General features: G+C 44.0%; 1 protein-coding gene across 1 annotated transcript in view; it reads right to left on the bottom strand.

Annotated features, from left to right (window-relative positions):
* LOC137630580 (thiol S-methyltransferase TMT1A-like) overlaps positions 1 to 19,439 on the bottom strand; it is a 69,164-nt gene extending 49,725 nt beyond the window's left edge. Inside the window, exon 1 of the mRNA XM_068362143.1 lies at positions 18,925 to 19,439. Within this exon, the coding sequence (XP_068218244.1) occupies positions 18,925 to 19,040 (116 nt within the window). The 5' untranslated portion in view covers positions 19,041 to 19,439. The remainder of the gene's footprint in view (positions 1 to 18,924) is intronic.
* Positions 19,440 to 19,952: the final 513 nt, after the last annotated feature.

Here is a 19,952-nt window from a genome sequence, read left to right as displayed (position 1 = left end):
TACGCGTACCTTTAGCATTAGTTTATCCTCTTTGTTTACGTTACAAATTCTGAATTTTGGGGTTGCTCTTTTTTGGATAGATTTTAGCATTTTTTTTTTTTTTTTGCTGTGTACAGTATGTCTGAAAACCAAAAGGGAGACTACTGATAACAGTGTGCAGGCAAACCACAGGAATAAAGATAAGGAATTCCTATATGTGTTACTTAATATCTACTAGTACTCTGAGTGTAGGTACACTACCATAAAGGGTAGAGGTATTTGTATGTACAGAATAGGGTACATTAATTTATGAATGGTTGGGGACAGTTTTCTTTTTCTTAAAATGACAAATTTGTAATAATTTGTATTTGTTCCGTAACTGAAATACAAACCACGCTATTTATTAGGGGTTATACTTTCGGCGGAGCTGAAATGACGAGCCATTAAAATTTAGCGAGGGTTAACTACCCACACCGCTAGTTAGCGGGGGTAGAGGGGGGTAGCTTGCTACCACTCTCGTTCACACACTAGTGATTTAGTCACTTTACTTTTGACTCGGATCGAGAGCGGTTGTTTCCTCTCTCACTCCTCGCCTATTTTGGACTGCCATTAATTTCTGTCGTTTAACTTACTTTTTCTTATACGTGTATATACAGTACAGTGGTACCTCTACATACGAATTTAATCAGTTCCACAACCGACTTCGGATGTAGAAAATGTTCGGATGTCGAAACAAATTTTCCCATAAGAATACATTGAAATAGGATTAATCCGTGGTTGAGCCCAAAAACCTATGATAACTTCTTAATAAACTACTACACATAATTTCCCATGAGAATAATACACACTAAATTAGATAATAGACATGTAAAAAAGAAGAATTATCAAAAAATGATAAATAAGAAATGGGTTTTTAGCGTCACTTTACCTTAGAAACTCCAGCGCAGGTGTTGTTGGTCTTGCTACGCAGAAAGGAGACGGACGGGCGGCGAGGAGGTAGAGAGGTTAACTACGATAAACGTACACTACCGTAACTTATTCTAACTTACACTAAGTGAACTTTAACATAACTTAGCTTATTTTTTTTTTTTTATTTCTATATTTTATATTTTTTATACATTTTCTTTTTTTCTTTTTGATGATTAATTTTAATCACTTTCACTCTCTACACTTGAAATTGATTGAATTTTTTTATCTTCACTCTTTGCTGTTTTCTTTGAACCACTTCCTTCCTCTTCATCACAAGTTCGCTTCGTAGTTTATTTAAAGAAGCTATCGATAGAAAGTTGCTTGGTACAGCTTTTCAGAATGTTTCGAAAATAAGTTAGGGAAACATCATCAAACTGCGCAACTACACGACAAACCTGCAATTTCTTTGGATGGTATTTGTCGATGAAGTCGACCAAGTCTTGATATTTTCCTAACACCTCTTTTATTTGCGCCGAACCTATTGCAAGTTCACTCATACGGACGCCACGCTCATGCTTTTCAATAATTCCTTGCTTTACTTCTAAAGAAAGCATTCCCTTATTCCTTTTCTCACCACTACCACTACCACTTGCAAAACTAAGCCTTTTAGGACCCATGATTTACGTAAAATACCGTAAAAAGATGAACGTAAAAAATTACGATTAAAACACAGTTAATAGCAGAATGCACAGGGCACAACCACACGAAGCCGAGAGAACAAAGGAATGTCCCAAGCCACGCTAATTGAGGGTCCCTCCAAGGTCGAAGTGCTGCCTTCTATCGGCGGAAATAAAAAACACATCAGGCGCTATGAGCACCGACTACGCGTACGAGTATTGTTTACTTCGGGTGTTGAAAAAAAAATTCGGGTGTAGAGTAGGAACGTGTTCAAATTGTACTTCGCGTGTCGAAAAATTCGGATACAACCGGTACGACAAAAATTGCTTACTTCGTGTGTCGAAATAAAATTCGGGTGTAAAGTCAAAAATTTGCTCGAATTGTACTTCGGATGTTGGAAAATTCGGATGTAGATACGTTCGGATGTAGAGGTTCCACTGTATACTGTATGGACATTCTTAATGTTTATGTATACATGTGTATAAAAATGTGGTAAGTTTCCTTTTCAGTGTTTGTGCTGTGTGATACATATACGACAACGACACTTGCGTAGTAGCAAGGCCAGCACAGTTCCACTTTGTGGGGAACGACCTCTCCCTCTCTGGTCCATCGGTCTTCCTGTCGGCATATATCCGTTAACCTGGCTGCCGCAGGGGAATCGTCATCGCCTGGACCCTCTTCATTCAACTACAGTATTGTCTTCGCCTTTTCCTCTTTTCCTACGGGAAACTTGGATTCTGAGCGAAGGTAATGTGGCCTTTCAAAGATTGACTACGGTCTCTCTCTTCTCGAGGTCGTTCACCTTTACTACAACAACGTACTATTGGGGAAGCTCCTTTCCTGTGAGCGGGTTAGGTTGCTCTTCAATGGTTTGTCTCAATTATTTTTAGTGAAAATCTAATTGTATTTTAACTTTTCAGCTTTCTCTGTGGGTTGAGTTGAATTGAATATAGGATTGCTTTTTCCGTGGGGAACACTTCCCTTTGGAGGGTCAGTAGTTCTCACTATTAGTGAATATTCTTATCTGATTTGAATAATTATAATTCTGTTCTTATTACAGTTACTCCGCTCCCCCGTGGATGTCGACTGGGGAAGGAAGGGCGCAATACTTAATTCTTATTTTATGTTCTTCCCTCGGGGGTCCTCTTCGGGGTTCCTCCCTAGGGAATTTTTGTTAAATAATTATCTAATTTTATTTTCCCAGTTAACTATGCAGTTTTTCTTCGTTCGACTAAGAGTGCCAACGAAGCAGAGCTGTTCTGTTCATGCGTGGGGAATCTGCTGTCCCTGCCGTCCCTCAGAGGACGTCGTCATGGGCGCCATCCCTTCTCTTAGAAGTACTCCCGTGACAACATGGCCAGCACTTCAGATCATCTTAGAATGCTAAAGGAGGTTCGCCTCCAGGGGTTGGACAACTTCCCTTCCAAGGGAAGTTTCCTCCCCAGGTGTGAGGTTGTTTCTCTCTTCAGAGGGAGAACTTCCCATATCTTCGGCCAGACTTCTTTCCCCCCTTGCTGAGTTTCTCTTCCTTCAGGGGCAGAGTACGGTCTTGGCAAGTCTCTTCTACGAAGTGTTCACCTCTCTCGTTCGCGAAAGAGGCCACTTATAGAGACTCCTTTTCGGAGGATCGCTACTGCTAAGGTCAACTTGCTGATCCACTGGCCCTTAGGGGCAACATCATGGGCGTCTTCTAGTCTCTTCTACGAAGTGTTCACCTCTCTCGTTCGCGAGAGAGGCCACTCATAGAGACTCCTCTTCGGAGGATCACTATTGCTAAGGTCAGCTTGTTGATCCACCGGCCCTTAGGCCGATGGTCTCCCGCGCGCGCGCCAACATTCTTACGCGTGCGAGCGCCGACGATCTTCCGTGCGCGGACCGATGATTTTCCGTGCCTGCTAGCGCCAATGCTCTTGCGCGGGCGCCGCTGGTCTCCCACGCGCGCCGATGATTTTCCAAGCACGCAAGCGCCAATAGTCTTGAACGCGCGCATGGTAACAGTTCTGCACGCATGTGCCGACTTTCTTCCGCGCGCATGGGACGACTCTCTTCCGCGCGCGGGCGCCTAGGGTCTCCCGCGCACGCACCGCACTGGCCTTTTTCTGCGCGCAAGCGCCAATGGTATCCTGCACGAATCGTCTACCGTGCACGCGCACCGACGGCCTTCGCGCGTGCGCGTTACAATAATTTTGAGTGCGCGCCCGCAGCCTTCCACGCACACCGACGGTCTTCTAAGTGCGGACGTCAATGGTCTTCCACATGCGCGCGCCAACAGTCTCCACGTAGTACTCTCACGCACGCGCCAATGCTCCCACTCTTGCGCAACCAGTCACACGCTTCGGTGCATTCTAGGGAGAATGCACAAAACTACATGGTGCCTTACTGCGCGCCAGCGATCTTCCTCACTTTCCTGAGCCCTCCTGCACAGTTACGGTCCCGGATCCATGCGCCAACTCTTGCTAAAGAGTAAAGGCTCGCAGATCCAATGCACCAGCGCTTGCCTGCTCTCCCGGCAGATATTAAGCACCAGCATCATCCTGTGTGCCATCGCTCTAGACTCACCTACACACTCGCGCAATTGTCAGTAAAAAAAAAAAAAATAAAATAAAAAAAGGAATAAAACTTTTTGGACAGGTCACCATTGCCCCATTCCTCCCCGCAAACACATGAACATGGCCACCGGGAAAAGAGGAATACCCGTAAAGCTCCACAGAAGGATTCAAGATCCCGAAGATTCCATCCTACAAGGAAATCGAAACGGGGAATCCTTGGTCCCTGTCTCTTCTGAAGTTTCTTTTTTCCTTGACAGACCACTGTCAGCAAAGAGGAAAGCATCAACAGACTGATCTCTAGATCACTGTTTGCTGATGGCTAGTTCACAGTTTACTGATCACTAGGTCGCCGATCACCAGATCGCCAATTGCTAGCTCAATGCTGATCTTTGACCTCTAGTCCCTCCAATGACTAACGATCTCCAATGCTAGCATTTCCAATCACCGATTGCTAGTCAATAACCAGTCATCAGCTTTCTGATCACTAGATCACCGATGGGCAACTCATCTTTCTTCGATCATTGAACTCAGCTCGCTGATCTCTGACCAGCCTATCTTCAGCTTGCTCATCTCTGACCAAACGGGGGGGACCATAATAATTAGCTGGCTGATCTCGAATTCACCATCGGCTCACAGACCACCAATTCATCGGTCATCAGTTATTTGCCAGCAGTTTGTGACTCGAATTTACTAGTCAACTACTTCCTGTAGTTCCTAGATCAGAAGTTATACAACATACTTCTCGATACTGGCCGTTTGCCATCACACTAAAGTGATCGGCAAACCTTCAACAGCCTCACCAACGGCTTGCCAACAGGGAACTACTTGCGAGCACTATCCAACTGCACAGTAACCACGATACCCAATGGTTAACCATTGATTAACATTCGCCAGATTGATTCTATTCTAAGGAATAGCATCAATCCCATCAGGGCGTGTGGTAAGGCTAAGTGTGGCCTTCCTTTTAAAGAAATTCTCTCTCAGAGAAGAATTCTTACACTGGGTATCGTGCCTGATCCTTTACGACACGAGTCAAGACTCCAGCGTCGACAATTTTCCATGCAAAAGGATCGCCAAGGAGCTGTCCCTTTGGGTCGATGTCCACACCATGTTGGAGTTCGATCAAGGGCTAAGACCTCAGGTCTTCATTTGCACACTGGACCTAAAGGACACTTACTCCCAGGTCCATCCATCTAGGAAGGTTGGAAGATTCAGTCTAGACAAACAAGAAACACCAGTTCAAGGCACTGTGCTTTGGTCTTTTTACTACACTCATCCTGGTCTCACAGGATCGGCTTCTGTCTCCGCTCTCTCGGACGACTAACTGACCTTAGCAGACTCAGTGGTAACCTTGCATTAACACTGGAACTTCTGAAGTTTTTTTTTTTTTTTTTTACCAAGATTCAGTGATCAGGGTAAACCTACGGAAATCTTCCCTACTTCTCTCCCAGGAGACTGGTGTATCTGGGAATGATTCTAAACACCGATCTCCACAAAAAAACCTTCTCGAAACGAGAACGACTTCCATTCCAGGAGACTTAAGTCGGAAAAAAAAGAAAGGAGGGACCAGAGTGCTGCACCACACGACCTCACCCCTCTGGACAGAGCCCGAAGGTACCTTCACTTAAATCTCTTAAGAGATGAAGGCCAACTTTCCGGTCCTTCAGCAGCCTCATCGGTTCCTAACGGACCACTCAGTGATGTGATGGACGACACACCACACACCACATAAAGACTCACATCGACAAGCAAGTAGGAACTGGCTTGTAGCCTCTTCCCATCTAATAGTATAAACACTAAGATGGGCCAAAGTCCGTTCGGTACCACTATCAGCCCGCTTCATTCCCGACTGAAAGAACGTGCTCGCCGACAATCTGTGCACAGCATCTCAGATAAGGTATACCGAATGGACTTTGGATCGCCATGTAGTCAACAAAGTCCCGACTGTACGAGGTCCTCAAACTAGGGGGTCTGTTCGCAACGCTCCTGAATCTCAGGCTACCATTGTTCACCAGCCCTAGACCCCAAGGCGCTCTGGCAACAACGGTGAGTACAACAATGACGTTTACGTCTTGTCCCTGTTTTATCTGGAGAAGGGCACTCAACAAGGCTAGAACATCGGTCAACTTCTCAAGAACTCTCCTAGCTCCGCTATGGCATTATGCAGAACGGCCTCCAAACCTTTTTCAGCTCCTGATAGAGCCTCCAAGAGAACCCTCTCCACATAACAGACAACCCACTTCGACACCTACCACAAGCTATAGCTTTGCTATGATTGTACGCCTGAAGACTACCCAATACCTCTTTGCGAAAAGGTTATCTAGATATCTGAGGAATTCCTCAGTATCAGTCTACCAGGCAGTATCACGTCTTGTGTGGTTGGCGTCATGTGAAAGTGTCTCTCCACTCGATACCTCGATTCCAGCAATAGCGGAATCCTCGAGTGTATGCAAGAGGAAAAGACCCCCTATTCAGTTTAGACAGGTAAAGATGATCACTCAACCTTGATCCTTCACCTTCAAACTGAAAGAAAGTGACACCCTCTCATCGATAGACTTTTCCTATCTCATACGGAATTACAACTTGCCTTTCCCCAGTCGGAATTGAGACCTTCCTCTCAAAACATGGTTCAAATCTCCGATCCCTAGAGGGACCTCCTTGTGTTCCACTTCACCAGGCAACAAATTTTCTCCCGATTTAAGAACACAATGTTCCTACACACTCGGACAGCAACCATACGAGTCAAGGAACTTCATGATCTCTCTTTCAACATCGCCCATTATTGAGAAGGGCGAAAGACAATGTTCAGTTTCGTCCCTGAGTATGTTACCAGACACAATCTCCAGAGGTGACGGATCCTACACAAGTCTCAACTAGGTAACGGACAATCCAGATCATCCGTTACTGTACCCAGGGTAAGGTATGAGACTTTACCTAAAGAAAACGGCAACAGCCTGCCCGGGTCCCTCCTCTTGTCAGCACTGGGAGAGACTAGAGGAGGATCACCGAAACATCATCTCAACATGATGACTCACAGTATCACTGGTCCTTCTTAGCAAATTACTCTGTGACGCAGGTTTTACAAGAAAGGATGTGAATGCTCCAGATGACTTTCACAACCTTTCTCCTGCAGGTTTTAGTCTGCGTGAATGAAAAGATTTGACTGGCTCTTATTCGTTTCTTCATCCTACCCTCTCGTGGGGAAAGCAGCATCCTGGGTTCTCTGCATAAGCTGACCTCAAACCACTGCAGGTAAACCATGCTCCCTTGTGTACCTCATATTAAGCTAATACTGTTGCGTCCCCATACACGTCTCAACACAGCTTGCACAGGCCGCGGACCTTGCGTAGCAAGGTTTAGCGAGGGCAGGGACTCCTTATTTTTTAGTACTAACATACCCAGATAAGGAGTCCCCGGGTAAAACCAAAAGCCAGATTGGCAGGGACGTCCACCCTTCCTAATGGGTGAGTCACCCCTAATAAATAGCGTGGTTTGTATTCCAGTTACGGAACAAATGACAAATTCGTAGATAATTTGTATTTTTCCTAACTAAACAAACCTTAGCTATTTATACAAAATTGCCCGCCATCCCTATCCCCCTTGAAGTCCTACCTTCAAGCAAAGTGACTAAATCACAGGTGTGTGAACGGGAGTGGTAGCAAGCTACCCCCACCCCCAACCCCCGCTAACTAGCGGTGAGGGTAGTTAACCCTCGCTAAATTTTAATGGCTCGTCATTTCAGCTCCGCCGAAAGTATAACCCCTAATAAATAGCTAAGGTTTGTATACTGTAGTTAGGAAAAATACAAATTATCTACGAATTTGTTATTTTTCCTAGCGATAAAAACCTGAAGCTCTTTACAAAGGAGTATTATTTTGGCGCTAGCTGAAATGACAAATTTGGAATTAATTTGTAACCTGTAGCTCTTTACTAAGGAATATACTTTCGGCGAAAGTGAAACTAGCTATAAGACTTTTACCGAGGTGTAACTAACCCGCCACTAGATAACGGGGGGTAGCAAGCTACCATACTCGCACACACACCTGTGTTCTATCATCACTTTTGCTTGCAGGAAGTACTTACAAGGGGATAGGTGATAGCGGGCCAATTTGTATAAAGAGCTACAGGTTTGTATGATTAGGAAAAACACAAATTACTTCAAAATTTGCCAATGGTTTCGAAAACAGTGGTTTTTGACCTGGGGTTTTCCCCTACGTGCTCCACATGTAAACAGTGAGAAAACCTGACTCCTTGCTAAATTCCGTGCAAAGCACGGTTAGTGGCCTGAGCAATCTGTGTGATTGTGTGATACTAGCAGTGTGATTAGGTAAGAATTCTCAGAAACATGAATCTTCAAATCGCCCATAGATGTTACACAATCCCACCAGGCCAGGGGGTATGGAAACGTAATAAGTATTGTACAGGGGGTCCTCGGGTTACGACGCTGATCCGTTCTTAAGACGCGGTGTAACCCGAATTTCCGTGTAAGTCGGAACACCATAAATATACGTACTGTACTGTACTGTAAAGTATTACTGTATACTGTACTATAATAAAATGTATCAAATGACATAAAAACAATATTAGAAAAAGAGAAAACAATTCCTTACCACATGAATTAAAGTAAATATCAATAAAAAAAGAAAACAATTCCTTACCACATGAATTAAAGTAAATATCAATAAAAAAAGAAAACAATTCCTTACCACATGAATTAAAGTAAATATCAATAAAAAAAAAGAAAACAATTCCTTACCACATGAATTAAAGTAAATATCAATAAAAAAAGAAAACAATTCCTTACCACATGAATTAAAGTAAATATCAATAAAAAAAAAAGAAAACAATTCCTTACCACATGAATTAAAGTAAATATCAATAAAAAAAGAAAACAATTCCTTACCACATGAATTAAAGTAAATATCAATAAAAAAAAGAAAACAATTCCTTACCACATGAATTAAAGTAAATATCAATAAAAAAAAAAAAGAGAACAATTCCTTACCTTATTCCTATGGTTGGCTTGCACACTGGAAGGGATGTTGCAAGGGACGGAGAGACTGGTTTATTGTGGAGAGGAAGGTGCAGAAGATGCTGGAGAAACTGGGGCAGGTGAATCAGGATTCTCTGGAAGTGAGACAGAAGATGCTGGAGAAGCTAGGGCAGGCGAGTCTGGAGGTGAAGAGCCTACAAGAGGTGGTGGAGAAGCTGGAGAAGCAGAGGCAGCTGAGGTTGATGGCAGAGGCTCTGTAGCAATAGAGGCAGCTGAGGTTGATGGTAGAGGCTCTGTTGCAGGCAAATCTGGAGTAGTAGAGGCAGCTGATGTAGAGGGTGCAGTTCTCTCTACTTTCTTAAAATACCGCTCCAGGTTAGACTGGACAGAGAGGATCCTCTTCTCATCCAAAATCTACTTATAACACTGCAGTAAGTCCATGACACCTCTGGAAACCCTGGTGAACCTGTCCATGTTGGGATCTTGAGCCTCGAAAGTTGCCAATGCTTGTTGTATCTCGGCAAAACCTTTTGACAAGCCCTGCCTTGTGAAAGCCTTAGGGTCTGGGGTGGGGGCTTCTTCCTCTTCCTCTATGATCTGCTTCTCCAGTTGTATCAAGTCCCCAGCAGATAACTCCTCTCCATGAGATTCTAGCAGCTCCGTAACATCATCAACCTCCATCTCCAAATCGGTTTCCTTACTCAGGGCAACAATGTTCTTGATAACATGGTCAACTGTGTCCTCAAACCCATGAAAATCATTAACAAATTGAGGACATAGCTTCCTCCAAACACCATTCATGTTTGTAACCTTCACCTCCTCCCAGGAATCAGCAATGTTCTTAATAGCATCAAGGATGTTGTAGGACTTCCAAAAGTCCTTCAGAGTCAAGTCCTTCTTCGTTTCAGTTGCCTGTAATGCCATAGCAATTGTTCTTCGGAGGTAGTAGGCCTTGAATGAAGCAATCACTCCCTGGTCCATAGGCTGTAAAAGGGCCGTGGTATTAGGTGGAAGGTAAACCACCTTCACATTAGGGTGAAAGTCTCCCAGCTGGGCAGGGTGTCTAGGGGCATTGTCCAGCAATAGCAACACCTTAAAGGGGATACCCTTTTGGGCGCAATACCGCTCCACACAAGGTACAAAATGGTTGATAAACCAGTCTTCAAACACTGCAAGTGTCACCCATGCCTTCTTATTTGCCTTCCAAATGACTGGGAGTTGACTCTTCCAAATTCCCTTGAGTGCCCTTGGATTTTCAGCCTGATAGACCAGCATGGGCTTCAGTTTGAAGTCGCCAGCAGCATTTCCCCCAAGAAGCAAAGTTAGCCTCTCCTTGCCTGCTTTATGACCGGGTGCTGACTTCTCCTCCTTTGCTATGTACGTGCGGTTAGGCATGCGCTTCCAGAATAAACCTGTCTCATCCGCATTGAACACCTGATAAGCAGAATAACCCCCATCCCTAATTATCTCAGCCAACACTTTAGGAAATTCACTTGCTGCTTTCTCATCCCCACTAGCAGCTTCACCTTGCACTTTAAGATTATGGTAATTGGCCCGAGCCTTAAATCGCATAAACCAACCCCTACTAGCCGAAAACTCTTCACTTTCACTTTCTCCCCCCCTTTCTTTTTTCAACGCTTCAAACAACCTTTTAGCCTTCTCTTGAATAACCATTAAGCTCACTGGAATACGCCGTTGATTTTGATCTTCCAACCAAAGCACTAATAACCTTTCCATTTCGATAATTAAACCACTACGCTGTTTCGTTATCACTGTTGCTTTCATTGGAGCAGATCCTTTTACGTGTTCAACAATGCGCTCCTTATCTTTAAGGATAGTAGCCACGGTCGAACGGCTAAGGCCAAGCGATCGGCCAATGTTCGTTGGCGTTTCACCGTTTTTAGACCGCTTAATAATGTCTAATTTCACTTCCATGGTGATGGCCTTCCTTTTCTTCGATGCACTACCATCAGAAGAATCTGCCTTGCGCTTTGGAGCCATAATGAAGGGCAAAAAGTTCAAAAAAACGATCAAACACGTGAGAGAAAGAACAGGCAATCACAACCAAAAATGGCGTATGAGTGGAACTGAGCGACGCCGTCTTCCTCGCCCACAACCACCGCAAAGCGTATTCATCCACCGCGCGCTAGAAACTAGTTCGCAATTGTTTACGTCGCTTACGACGCTAACGGTGTAAGACGGAACGACGCTTAATATTATTTTTATATTTTTATGGGCCGCGTTCGTAACGGCGAAACCGCGTAAGTCGGGGCCGTCGTAACCCGAGGACCTACTGTATATATCTGTATACCAGGTTACACAAGAGAAATGGTTTTACCTGCAGATAGAGGAGGCCAACATGCAGAGTACTGTAGTTGCTATTCCCCTTGAGAGGGGAAGATGAAAGAAAGAGCCAGTCATTCTTGTCATTCATCCCAGACTTAATCCTGGGTAACTCTGCCCTCCACCATCTGCTACTTGTCCATCAAGGACCCTGAGTTGAGGTGTTTAAAAAATTTGTTGTGTAGCCACCAAGAGGCCAATGAAGAACATTTCCATGCTCCCATGGGTTACATCTTGCTGGAAGTGGGCAGTGAATTTAGTCCGACGCTTCTACATGCCAGCTTGCAGGACCTACATCACAGTAGTTTTCTTGAATGCAAGGGACATGCTAATGCCCTTAACATTGTGAGCTCTGTGTTGTCTTGTTTGTGAAGGATCGAAGTTTAACGCTCGGTCTATGACCTTGTAAATCCAAACAGAGATCGTGTTCTTGGTAATCCTCCGCTTGACCTTCCCCGTGCTGACATTCAGGGGCAAGCTCCTGAGGTTGTCTGGGGTAGAACCTCCAACTCTTCGAAGGACAAAGCAGCAGTTGATCTGGATCATCAGTAACATTACGAAAACTCCCAATCCAGAAGCACCCGAATCTAAGATCTGCTGCTCCCAGATTGAGTCTTGGTAATAAGCACAGAGATGAAGCCGAGCATTACTTCTCCTCATCGCCTAGAAAGGGAGACATTGTAGGAAAGACCATGGAGCTCACCGATTCTCTTGGCCGAAGACAAGGCGAGCAGGAAAACCGTCTTCAAGCTGATAGGGACACCGAGTTGTCTTCTGCCCATCTTAACATACCCTTGCTAGATGGCAAAGAGACTGCAAAAGGCAGACCCTTGATAATCTACACAAGTCACTACCAGAGGGTTGTCACTCATCAGCACCACCAAGTGACCTGTCAGAAATTGATGGAATTGCTGTAGGGCTAGCTAGGCTGAACATTGTCTCTAAGAGATTTATGTGCCGGTACCTCTCGGATTCTGACTATACTCTGGAGGCCATGTGGTGCAGCATATGGGCATCAGGCCCCCTTTCTTTTAATGTATCTGAAAGGAGCATCAATTCCGGGGGAGGGACAAGGAGGTCGACCCCTCGGCGGAGAATCTCGTCTGTCACCCACCATTTCAGGTCGGTCTTCTGCTCGGGTCCCATAGGGACCAGAGTATCCGGAGAGTCCTCATGATGGATATCCTGGAATTTGGCCGCCACAGAAGCGATTGGATTCGTAAAAGTCCATAGCGGACTAGACGAATCAAGAGTCAATCCATGACCAATGAGACGTAACCACTGCTGGCTGGAAACGCCTCCCGTTGAAGGAGGAGACTTGCCACTTTCTTTGCCTCTAGATCCTGTCTGAGGGAAGACTTTCTGCAGGTTGGTGTTGATGATCATGCCTAGGTATACCTGTCTCCAATAAGGAAACTGGGATTACTTCTCAAAATTTACCAAAATCCTCAGATTGCAGCAAAATTCAAGGAGTTTGTCTCCCTGTTGAGGAAGGGAAGCCACCAAATCTGCTAGGATCAGCCAGTTGTCCCAGAGTCTTAGGAGACCGATGCCGATCCTGTGGTCTTACCACTTGTTTAACCGTGTCTGCCCTCTCTATGCTGAACATAGTTTGTTGAACAAACTTGTTCCAGGAGAAGATGAAAACTGGAGACTTCTACAGGAAATTGACGGTAGAAGCTTGGAGATTCTTTCTCAACACAGGTGGATGGTTTGCTATGATGTGCATGCTCTTTGTAGCCGCACTGCGGATTCTCGGCCCCTGTAATTGGCCATGTCACTCGATGGGGTTCGCAAACAACTCGCGTTCGCGTAATCCCATGTAAGAGAAAGCTCTTCGTTCAACTTGGATCACCTGTTCACAAGCCAGAGTTCCATGCCCGTCAATCCCCAATAGTCCTGCGGGAGTTTGACGAGGGGTTCTGTGTGATAAACCAACAATAGGATTCTCTACAGGGACTGAAGGAGTTCTGTTGTTTGAACAAGTAATGATGACTGAATAAGAGAAGAGTACTACGAACTCATAGGAGGGGATCACAACCACAACATAGTAAACCTAACTCGAGGACTTCGTATTCCTACCGCTGGCTGAGAAAACTCCGGTTGAGGGAGAGCGTCGTCGTCAGAGCGCTGATGAACAAGACCAAGGTAAAGGTCGGGGTTGGGTGTATATAGCCTTCCCAGAGAAGAATCCTGAGGATGGAGGGTTAAAGTTGCTTGCACAAGTCCCAAGGGAGCCTGGTGACAGGGTGTGAGAGGAGAAGGGTCCTCGAATCTATTTTTGCTGTAGTCTGTAAACATTAGCATGAGCTGATTCAATCCCTGGAATAACTGGGGATGAAAAAGGAATAATCCTATGCTGGAGTAAAGGAGCGAGGAGGACATCACAAGGAATCAGAACCTGAAACCATGTAAGTGATCCGACAAATTCTCTAACTCATGGAGAGAAGTTGAGGAAAAAATTTAATCCATAGGATTATATTTCTCAAGTCCCATTCTGAATCCCAGAGAAAGGCGGCAGGAGCGAGTGATCAGCAGACTTCTATAGCGGCAACCATCATGTAGACCTTTGTTCTAACTGCCTGGTGAGTGTATGGGTGAGGGTGCATGCTCGATTTATTTAGATTTTGTCATCCAATGAAGATGTTGACTAGTAAGGTAACCATATACAGTACCAAAACAAGTGAACAAAAGGTTAGAGACCAGAAAAAGAGAATGCAAACTAGTTACTAACGCACACGGCACGTCACCCCACTAGTAGTATTAGTAGTGGTCCGATAAATGTTCGTGAACTCTGGCGAGAATCAGCGAACCAATGAAGTAGTTATGCATACACATGCACGGGCCCTTAAAACATCTGCATGACATCCTGTAGAAACCATAGGTTGAAGTTCTATGTGCTGTCGCCGACAAGAAGGCACCAAAGAAACGCACCCCTGTGAAGCGCTAGCTCTTGCTCTGGATAAAGAGTTTAGCATGTGTCGTCTAGATGAGAAGACTTGCTAGAAGACTCAAAAAGCGATCGTTGAAGCAATAATGCATGAGCTCTATGTGTATGGCGAGTAAAGAAGCCTCTCACTGGGATGAGCAGTGCGCTTGCTTGTAGTAAGGATCATAGCTGGTAGTGCTCTGTGATCCTAGACAGTGAAGTTTTCCATTGAAAGAATTCAGTTATTACAGTACCATCCCAAGAGTCAAGGCATCTGAGACTCGTCGCTAGTTGTCGGCGATTCTACCTGCAAGCGGGAAGATTGCTGGTTATGAAAGGAGGAGGGCAACTTTACCTTAGAAGGGAAAATTGACAGCTGGACAGCGCTGGGACACTGAATAGCGGAATCGTCAGGTGCTGGAAGTGGTTGGTGAAAACTCCAGAAACCTGGAAAGGAGTTGACAGGCAATCGCGGCGATCACAAGCTGGGGGGCCATCACAAGCTAGCGGGCAATCATGAGAAGAGAGTTGATCACGAGCAGACGGATGATCGCAGGCTGACAGGCGATTGCGAGTTGACAGACAATCAATGAGCTGACAGGCGATCAAGCGCTAACAAGAGACCGCGAGCTGACGGGTGATGGCAAGCTGACAGGCGATGGTGGGCTAACGGGCGATGGCGGGCTGACGGGCGATGGCGGGCTGACGGGCGATGGCAGGCTGATAGGCGATGGCAAGATGCTGATGGGAAATTGAGGGCTGCAGCAGGACTGGGCAAGGCGAGGAGACAGGGTGAGGTGAGTTGGCTGGGCATGACGAGAAAGCTAAGAGAACAGGTTGACAGACGCTGGAAGCGTCAAGCTTGCAGGAGGGCGAGTAACATTTTCATGCCCCGACGGGTCACACTAGGGAGGGTTAGAGAAAAGCATGCAAGAGTCCATAAGATTCTCTTAATCCCGTGTGGCAAAGATTACTACAGAAAGGACCAAACCCGCGTAAGGGAAAGGTATCCACCATAATTAGCAGGATCAAGCTTCGGACTTTGCCGTTCCCCGCCGGCTGAGCAAGCTCAAAATGAGAGAGAGAGCCGTTGTCAGCATGATGATCAGGAACTGCCGCAGGTGCAGGCGATGAAGGCGAAGGTGGGGCAGGAGCAGCAGCTTCCACAGGAACATGCTTTGCACTTTGCACTCCCTCCACCGGCTGCCATCGCAGAACGAGGGAGTGTTCAAAGTCAACTCTGAAGAAAACCACTTGGGAAAAAACCTAACCCCCGAACAGGAAATGTGACCCTGAGAGGCGCAGGAACATGTATCAGACTTTGCACTCCCTGCGCTTGCTGCCATCAAAGAACGAGGGAGTGTGTAATCGTCAGCGCTGAAGAAGAAATCGCTCGAGTAAAAGCCTAACCCGCGAACGGAAGAGGTTTTCCCCAAGAGGCGCAGGAATGAGCTTCCCACTGTCGAACTCCCAGGAAGTGAGCAACATCATCTTCAAGAACAGTGATGGTGCATCAACGCAGAGAACGATTCTAGTTGCGGGGAAGGCCACCAGTCTATGGTGAAGAGATCGTAAGAAAGGTTCCTCCGCCATCAAGAAAATGCCGCAATATCCGTCTCCTAAACAGCTACTCCCACCTGTAACAAATGAATATTTACATAAAAACATTAAGATATATACAAGAAAAACACAAGAAAATTAGTCAAAGGGCAGTTTAAAAAGTTGGGTGGAGAGAGAGAGAGAGAGAGAGAGAGAGAGAGAGAGAGAGAGAGAGAGAGAGAGAGACGTCTACTCGTACTGAGACAAAAGAAAGAAGTGACAATAGAACACGTGTGTCCTTGTGAGTGGGGTAACCAACTGGCCCCCTAAATCCCCCTCCCCCCTAACTATTGGTGGGGATAGTTGCATCTCACTAAAAGCTTCATGGCTAGTTTCAGCTTTGCCAAAAGTATATTCCCTAATAAAGAGTGTAAGGTTTGTATTCTAGTGTCGAAACAAACCAGCTGTTAAAGCTTTTGCAAGTTGTAACTATCCTCCGCTAGTTAGTGGAAGGGGTAGACCAACCACCCCGCTCACACCAGCATTAGTAAACAACTGTCACTTTGCAATTGTAGCAGGACTTCTGAGGGAAGGTGATGGCAGGACCAGGTACTGTATGTGTAAAGAGTTTCAGGTTTGTATAGTTAGGAAAAATACAAATTACTGTACAGTATTCCAAATATTTCATTTGCTTCGGCACTAATGTATATACAAACCTTACACTATTTACAAAGAAGACTCACAACATGGTGGGTGGAAGTTCTAAAACCAACTGGCTGGAGAATGTCCTGGGGTGACACTCTATGCTATGCACAAGCTGTTTATAGGGCACCCCGACACCCGGTGATCCTTATAGAATGACGGCCTGGGCAATTGGTGCTAGAGTAGAATTTAGCAATGCGACTTGACCACATAAGTGTAAAATTGGATCTAAGCTCCTCACTTAGCCTAGACATTACCCAATTTCACCTCGCTTAGAGGAAAGGGACATAAAATTACAACATACTGTATACACATATATTGGGTTACACAAAGGGCATGGTACTCACCAGAAGTTAGAGGAGGTAAGCTTGCAGAGTTCCTCTGATACTGAGCGCCAAAAGAGGGGAGAATGAAACCGGAAGTTGCCAGTAACTCACACATTCATTCTAGTCTTACTTACGGGTAGCATATGCCCTTTACCAACTGCTACTTGTCCTACAAGGGGGCAAAGGTGTTAATTGACCCATTTTGTGCAGCCAACACAGGAACTAAGGTAAAAGTGTCTAGGTTCCGTTGGGTTGTGTCTTCCAGGTATTTGATGGTCAACATTGTTTGCCATTTCCACACTCCCACTTTTAACACCTGCATCACAAAAAAATTCTTTTTAAATGCCAGAGATGTGCCGACACCCCTGACACCATGAGCATGGTGACGGTGACCAGAATGAGAGTGGTCTGATACAATGAATCTCAATTACTTGCCTGATCCATGACGTTGTAAAATCACAATGTACATACGAACTGCAAGTAAAGATACACACATCCATTGTAACTTGATACATTTTTGGAAACTCTGGCTGATCTTCTCGTAGATCGTAGTTTGCGTTCGCCTACCCTCTACCAATGCCTGCTACCTCTGCCAGACATACGAGATTTCAAAACGTAAGAGAAAAAATCGCTATATATGTGTAAAATTAAACACACAAAGATGATTCTGTCAAACTCAGTCATGCAGACAACGCAGTAAGCGTGACGTCATCATTCAAAGACTGCTTTAACGTCATTATTTGTAAAAAAAAAAAAAAATTGGCTGAAACTTCTGGAGAGCATGTACGACATGTTTCTGTATACATAGAAACAATAAAACGATTTTCAATTTTTTAAAGTCGTAATGTCAAACACCGTAGCAGACGGTCCCCTCAAGGAAGCAGTAATAGACATGAGAACAGGGTTTTATAAGATAGAATTAAAATAAAATTATAGAAACATGAATGATAAAAATAGGCTTTGTGTGCTGTGTAGTGAGGCAGATGATACAATTGAGCATATGTTTGGCTGCAACGAATTAAGAAAATTCAAAAGAAATGGCATAGAATTAGCGAATATAGAAACACAAACTATAGACGTTGCCCGAAAGGCCTATATTAGACAGCCCCTAGAAGTTAGAAGAAAAATTAAATTTCTGCAGATTAGAGTGCTTTGGACCTACTACGCTTCTTTCTTGTAGTGTGCCCACAATTAACGTGTTATGGAGAGAGAAACGAGGAAACTGGAACCTAGAACCTATGGGGGGAGGTAAGAAAAGTCATTAACGGGCACTTTGTGCCAATATTCATGGTCATAAATAGATAAAACACAAGTTAGTGAGTAGAAAAAATACATGGTTCAAGTATTTGGCTAAAAATTGAAGCTTTATATATTCATTCACTAAAATTGATGGTAAAATTGTGAAAGGCTTGTAGATTGGCAGACACATCAGCTAAGTCATAGAGAAAGGGAAACTCAATCCAACCTAACCAAATCAATAAGAACGATACTAACTTATGGGACACCCACCTAACCTCACCTACAACAGCATGTCATTACCAAGGTGGCTAATGATCCACTGAGACCCAGACCACTCCGTTAACTCCAACTTGGCTTGTTTGCTAGTGCGCTAATAATTCTACTAACTACCCAAAATCATAATTATCAAAATAGCTTTTAACAAGTACAGTAATGTGAAAAATGAAGACATTAAGCTGGAAACGACAAATTAATCGATAATCAATAAATGGTTAGGTATTAATGTACTGTATTACAGTGTAATGTACAGTTAAATCACGTTATTTACTATAGGAAAACATATATTTTCTGTTCGAAATGATACCCAGTAGTAATGTAAAATTTTACCAATGATTAATCAGATAAAACCACAATTACTTGTAATGGAGAGTGACATGTCTCCCAGTCCTTAACTATAATAAAACCAGACAGTGTAGACTAGGCCTACTTTCAACCTATGTAAACTACGACTACTCTCACCTGTGTCTGAGATCTTTTCCTCTTCGATGAATTATCCAGTAGACAATAGCAGCAAAAACAAAATATATTGAGTTCCGAGTGATCCATGAAGCGATAAGATAGTCAATCTCAGCCATAGGGATGCCCTTTGAAGAAATAAAACGTTTTAAAGTAAACCAACACTACGGTCCTAGAAAGACTTCTGATTTCTTCTTTTTTTCAAGTACAAAAGGTTGGTTTCAACTACAGTATTTAATACACCTTCCTAAGAGTAATATATATCATTCACTTCTCCGGGGGACTCGTTTATTAAAGTTTAATGTCCAGAAGAAAATGCGGGATAGGCAAGTCACCGAGTGTTAAAGGTTCCATACACAGTACTGTCTTCCAATCAGCTGTTCCACAAAATGTAAACAAAGGAACAAATCCTTGACAATGTTGACATAGGGTAACGTTGCGCCTTGCAGGTGAGGCTGGCAACAATTTGCCAACGAATATGACAAATCCCAATGACAGATCAATGTGTATTTTTTTCCAGGTGATTGCTATTATTTAGCTATTTCATTAATCAGTTAATGTAATCGTCTTATTCAGTTCCACAAGAAAGTTGCTTTACTGTTCCCAGCTGTCCCGGCATTCACTATCGTACTATGCATTGATAGTATCACTATTAAACCAGTATTTTAAAAATAATTTATGATTTATTTGTAATGTTCTATTCACAATTATACAATTCAAATGATATATGATATCAAGGGCGTCTGTCAGATGTTTTGTAAAGAGCGGAGGCCAAAGTTTATAGGTCAAAATCTTATTTCCATCTTTCATTATGCCGGACGAGTTAGGTCCACTTTTCCCAGTGCTGACAGTTGTTATTATTATTATTATTATTATTATTATTATTATTATTATTATTATTATTATTATTACTTGCTAAGCCACAACCCTAGTACACAGGGGCATCAACAGGGAAAATAGCCATTAATGAAAGGAAATAAGGAAAACCAAAATATTCCAATAACAACAACAACATTAAAATAAATATTATC

Source organism: Palaemon carinicauda, chromosome 38 (genome assembly GCF_036898095.1).
Source record: "Palaemon carinicauda isolate YSFRI2023 chromosome 38, ASM3689809v2, whole genome shotgun sequence".
Lineage (NCBI taxonomy): Eukaryota > Metazoa > Arthropoda > Malacostraca > Decapoda > Palaemonidae > Palaemon > Palaemon carinicauda.
This window is presented reverse-complemented; position numbering and strand designations above follow the sequence as displayed.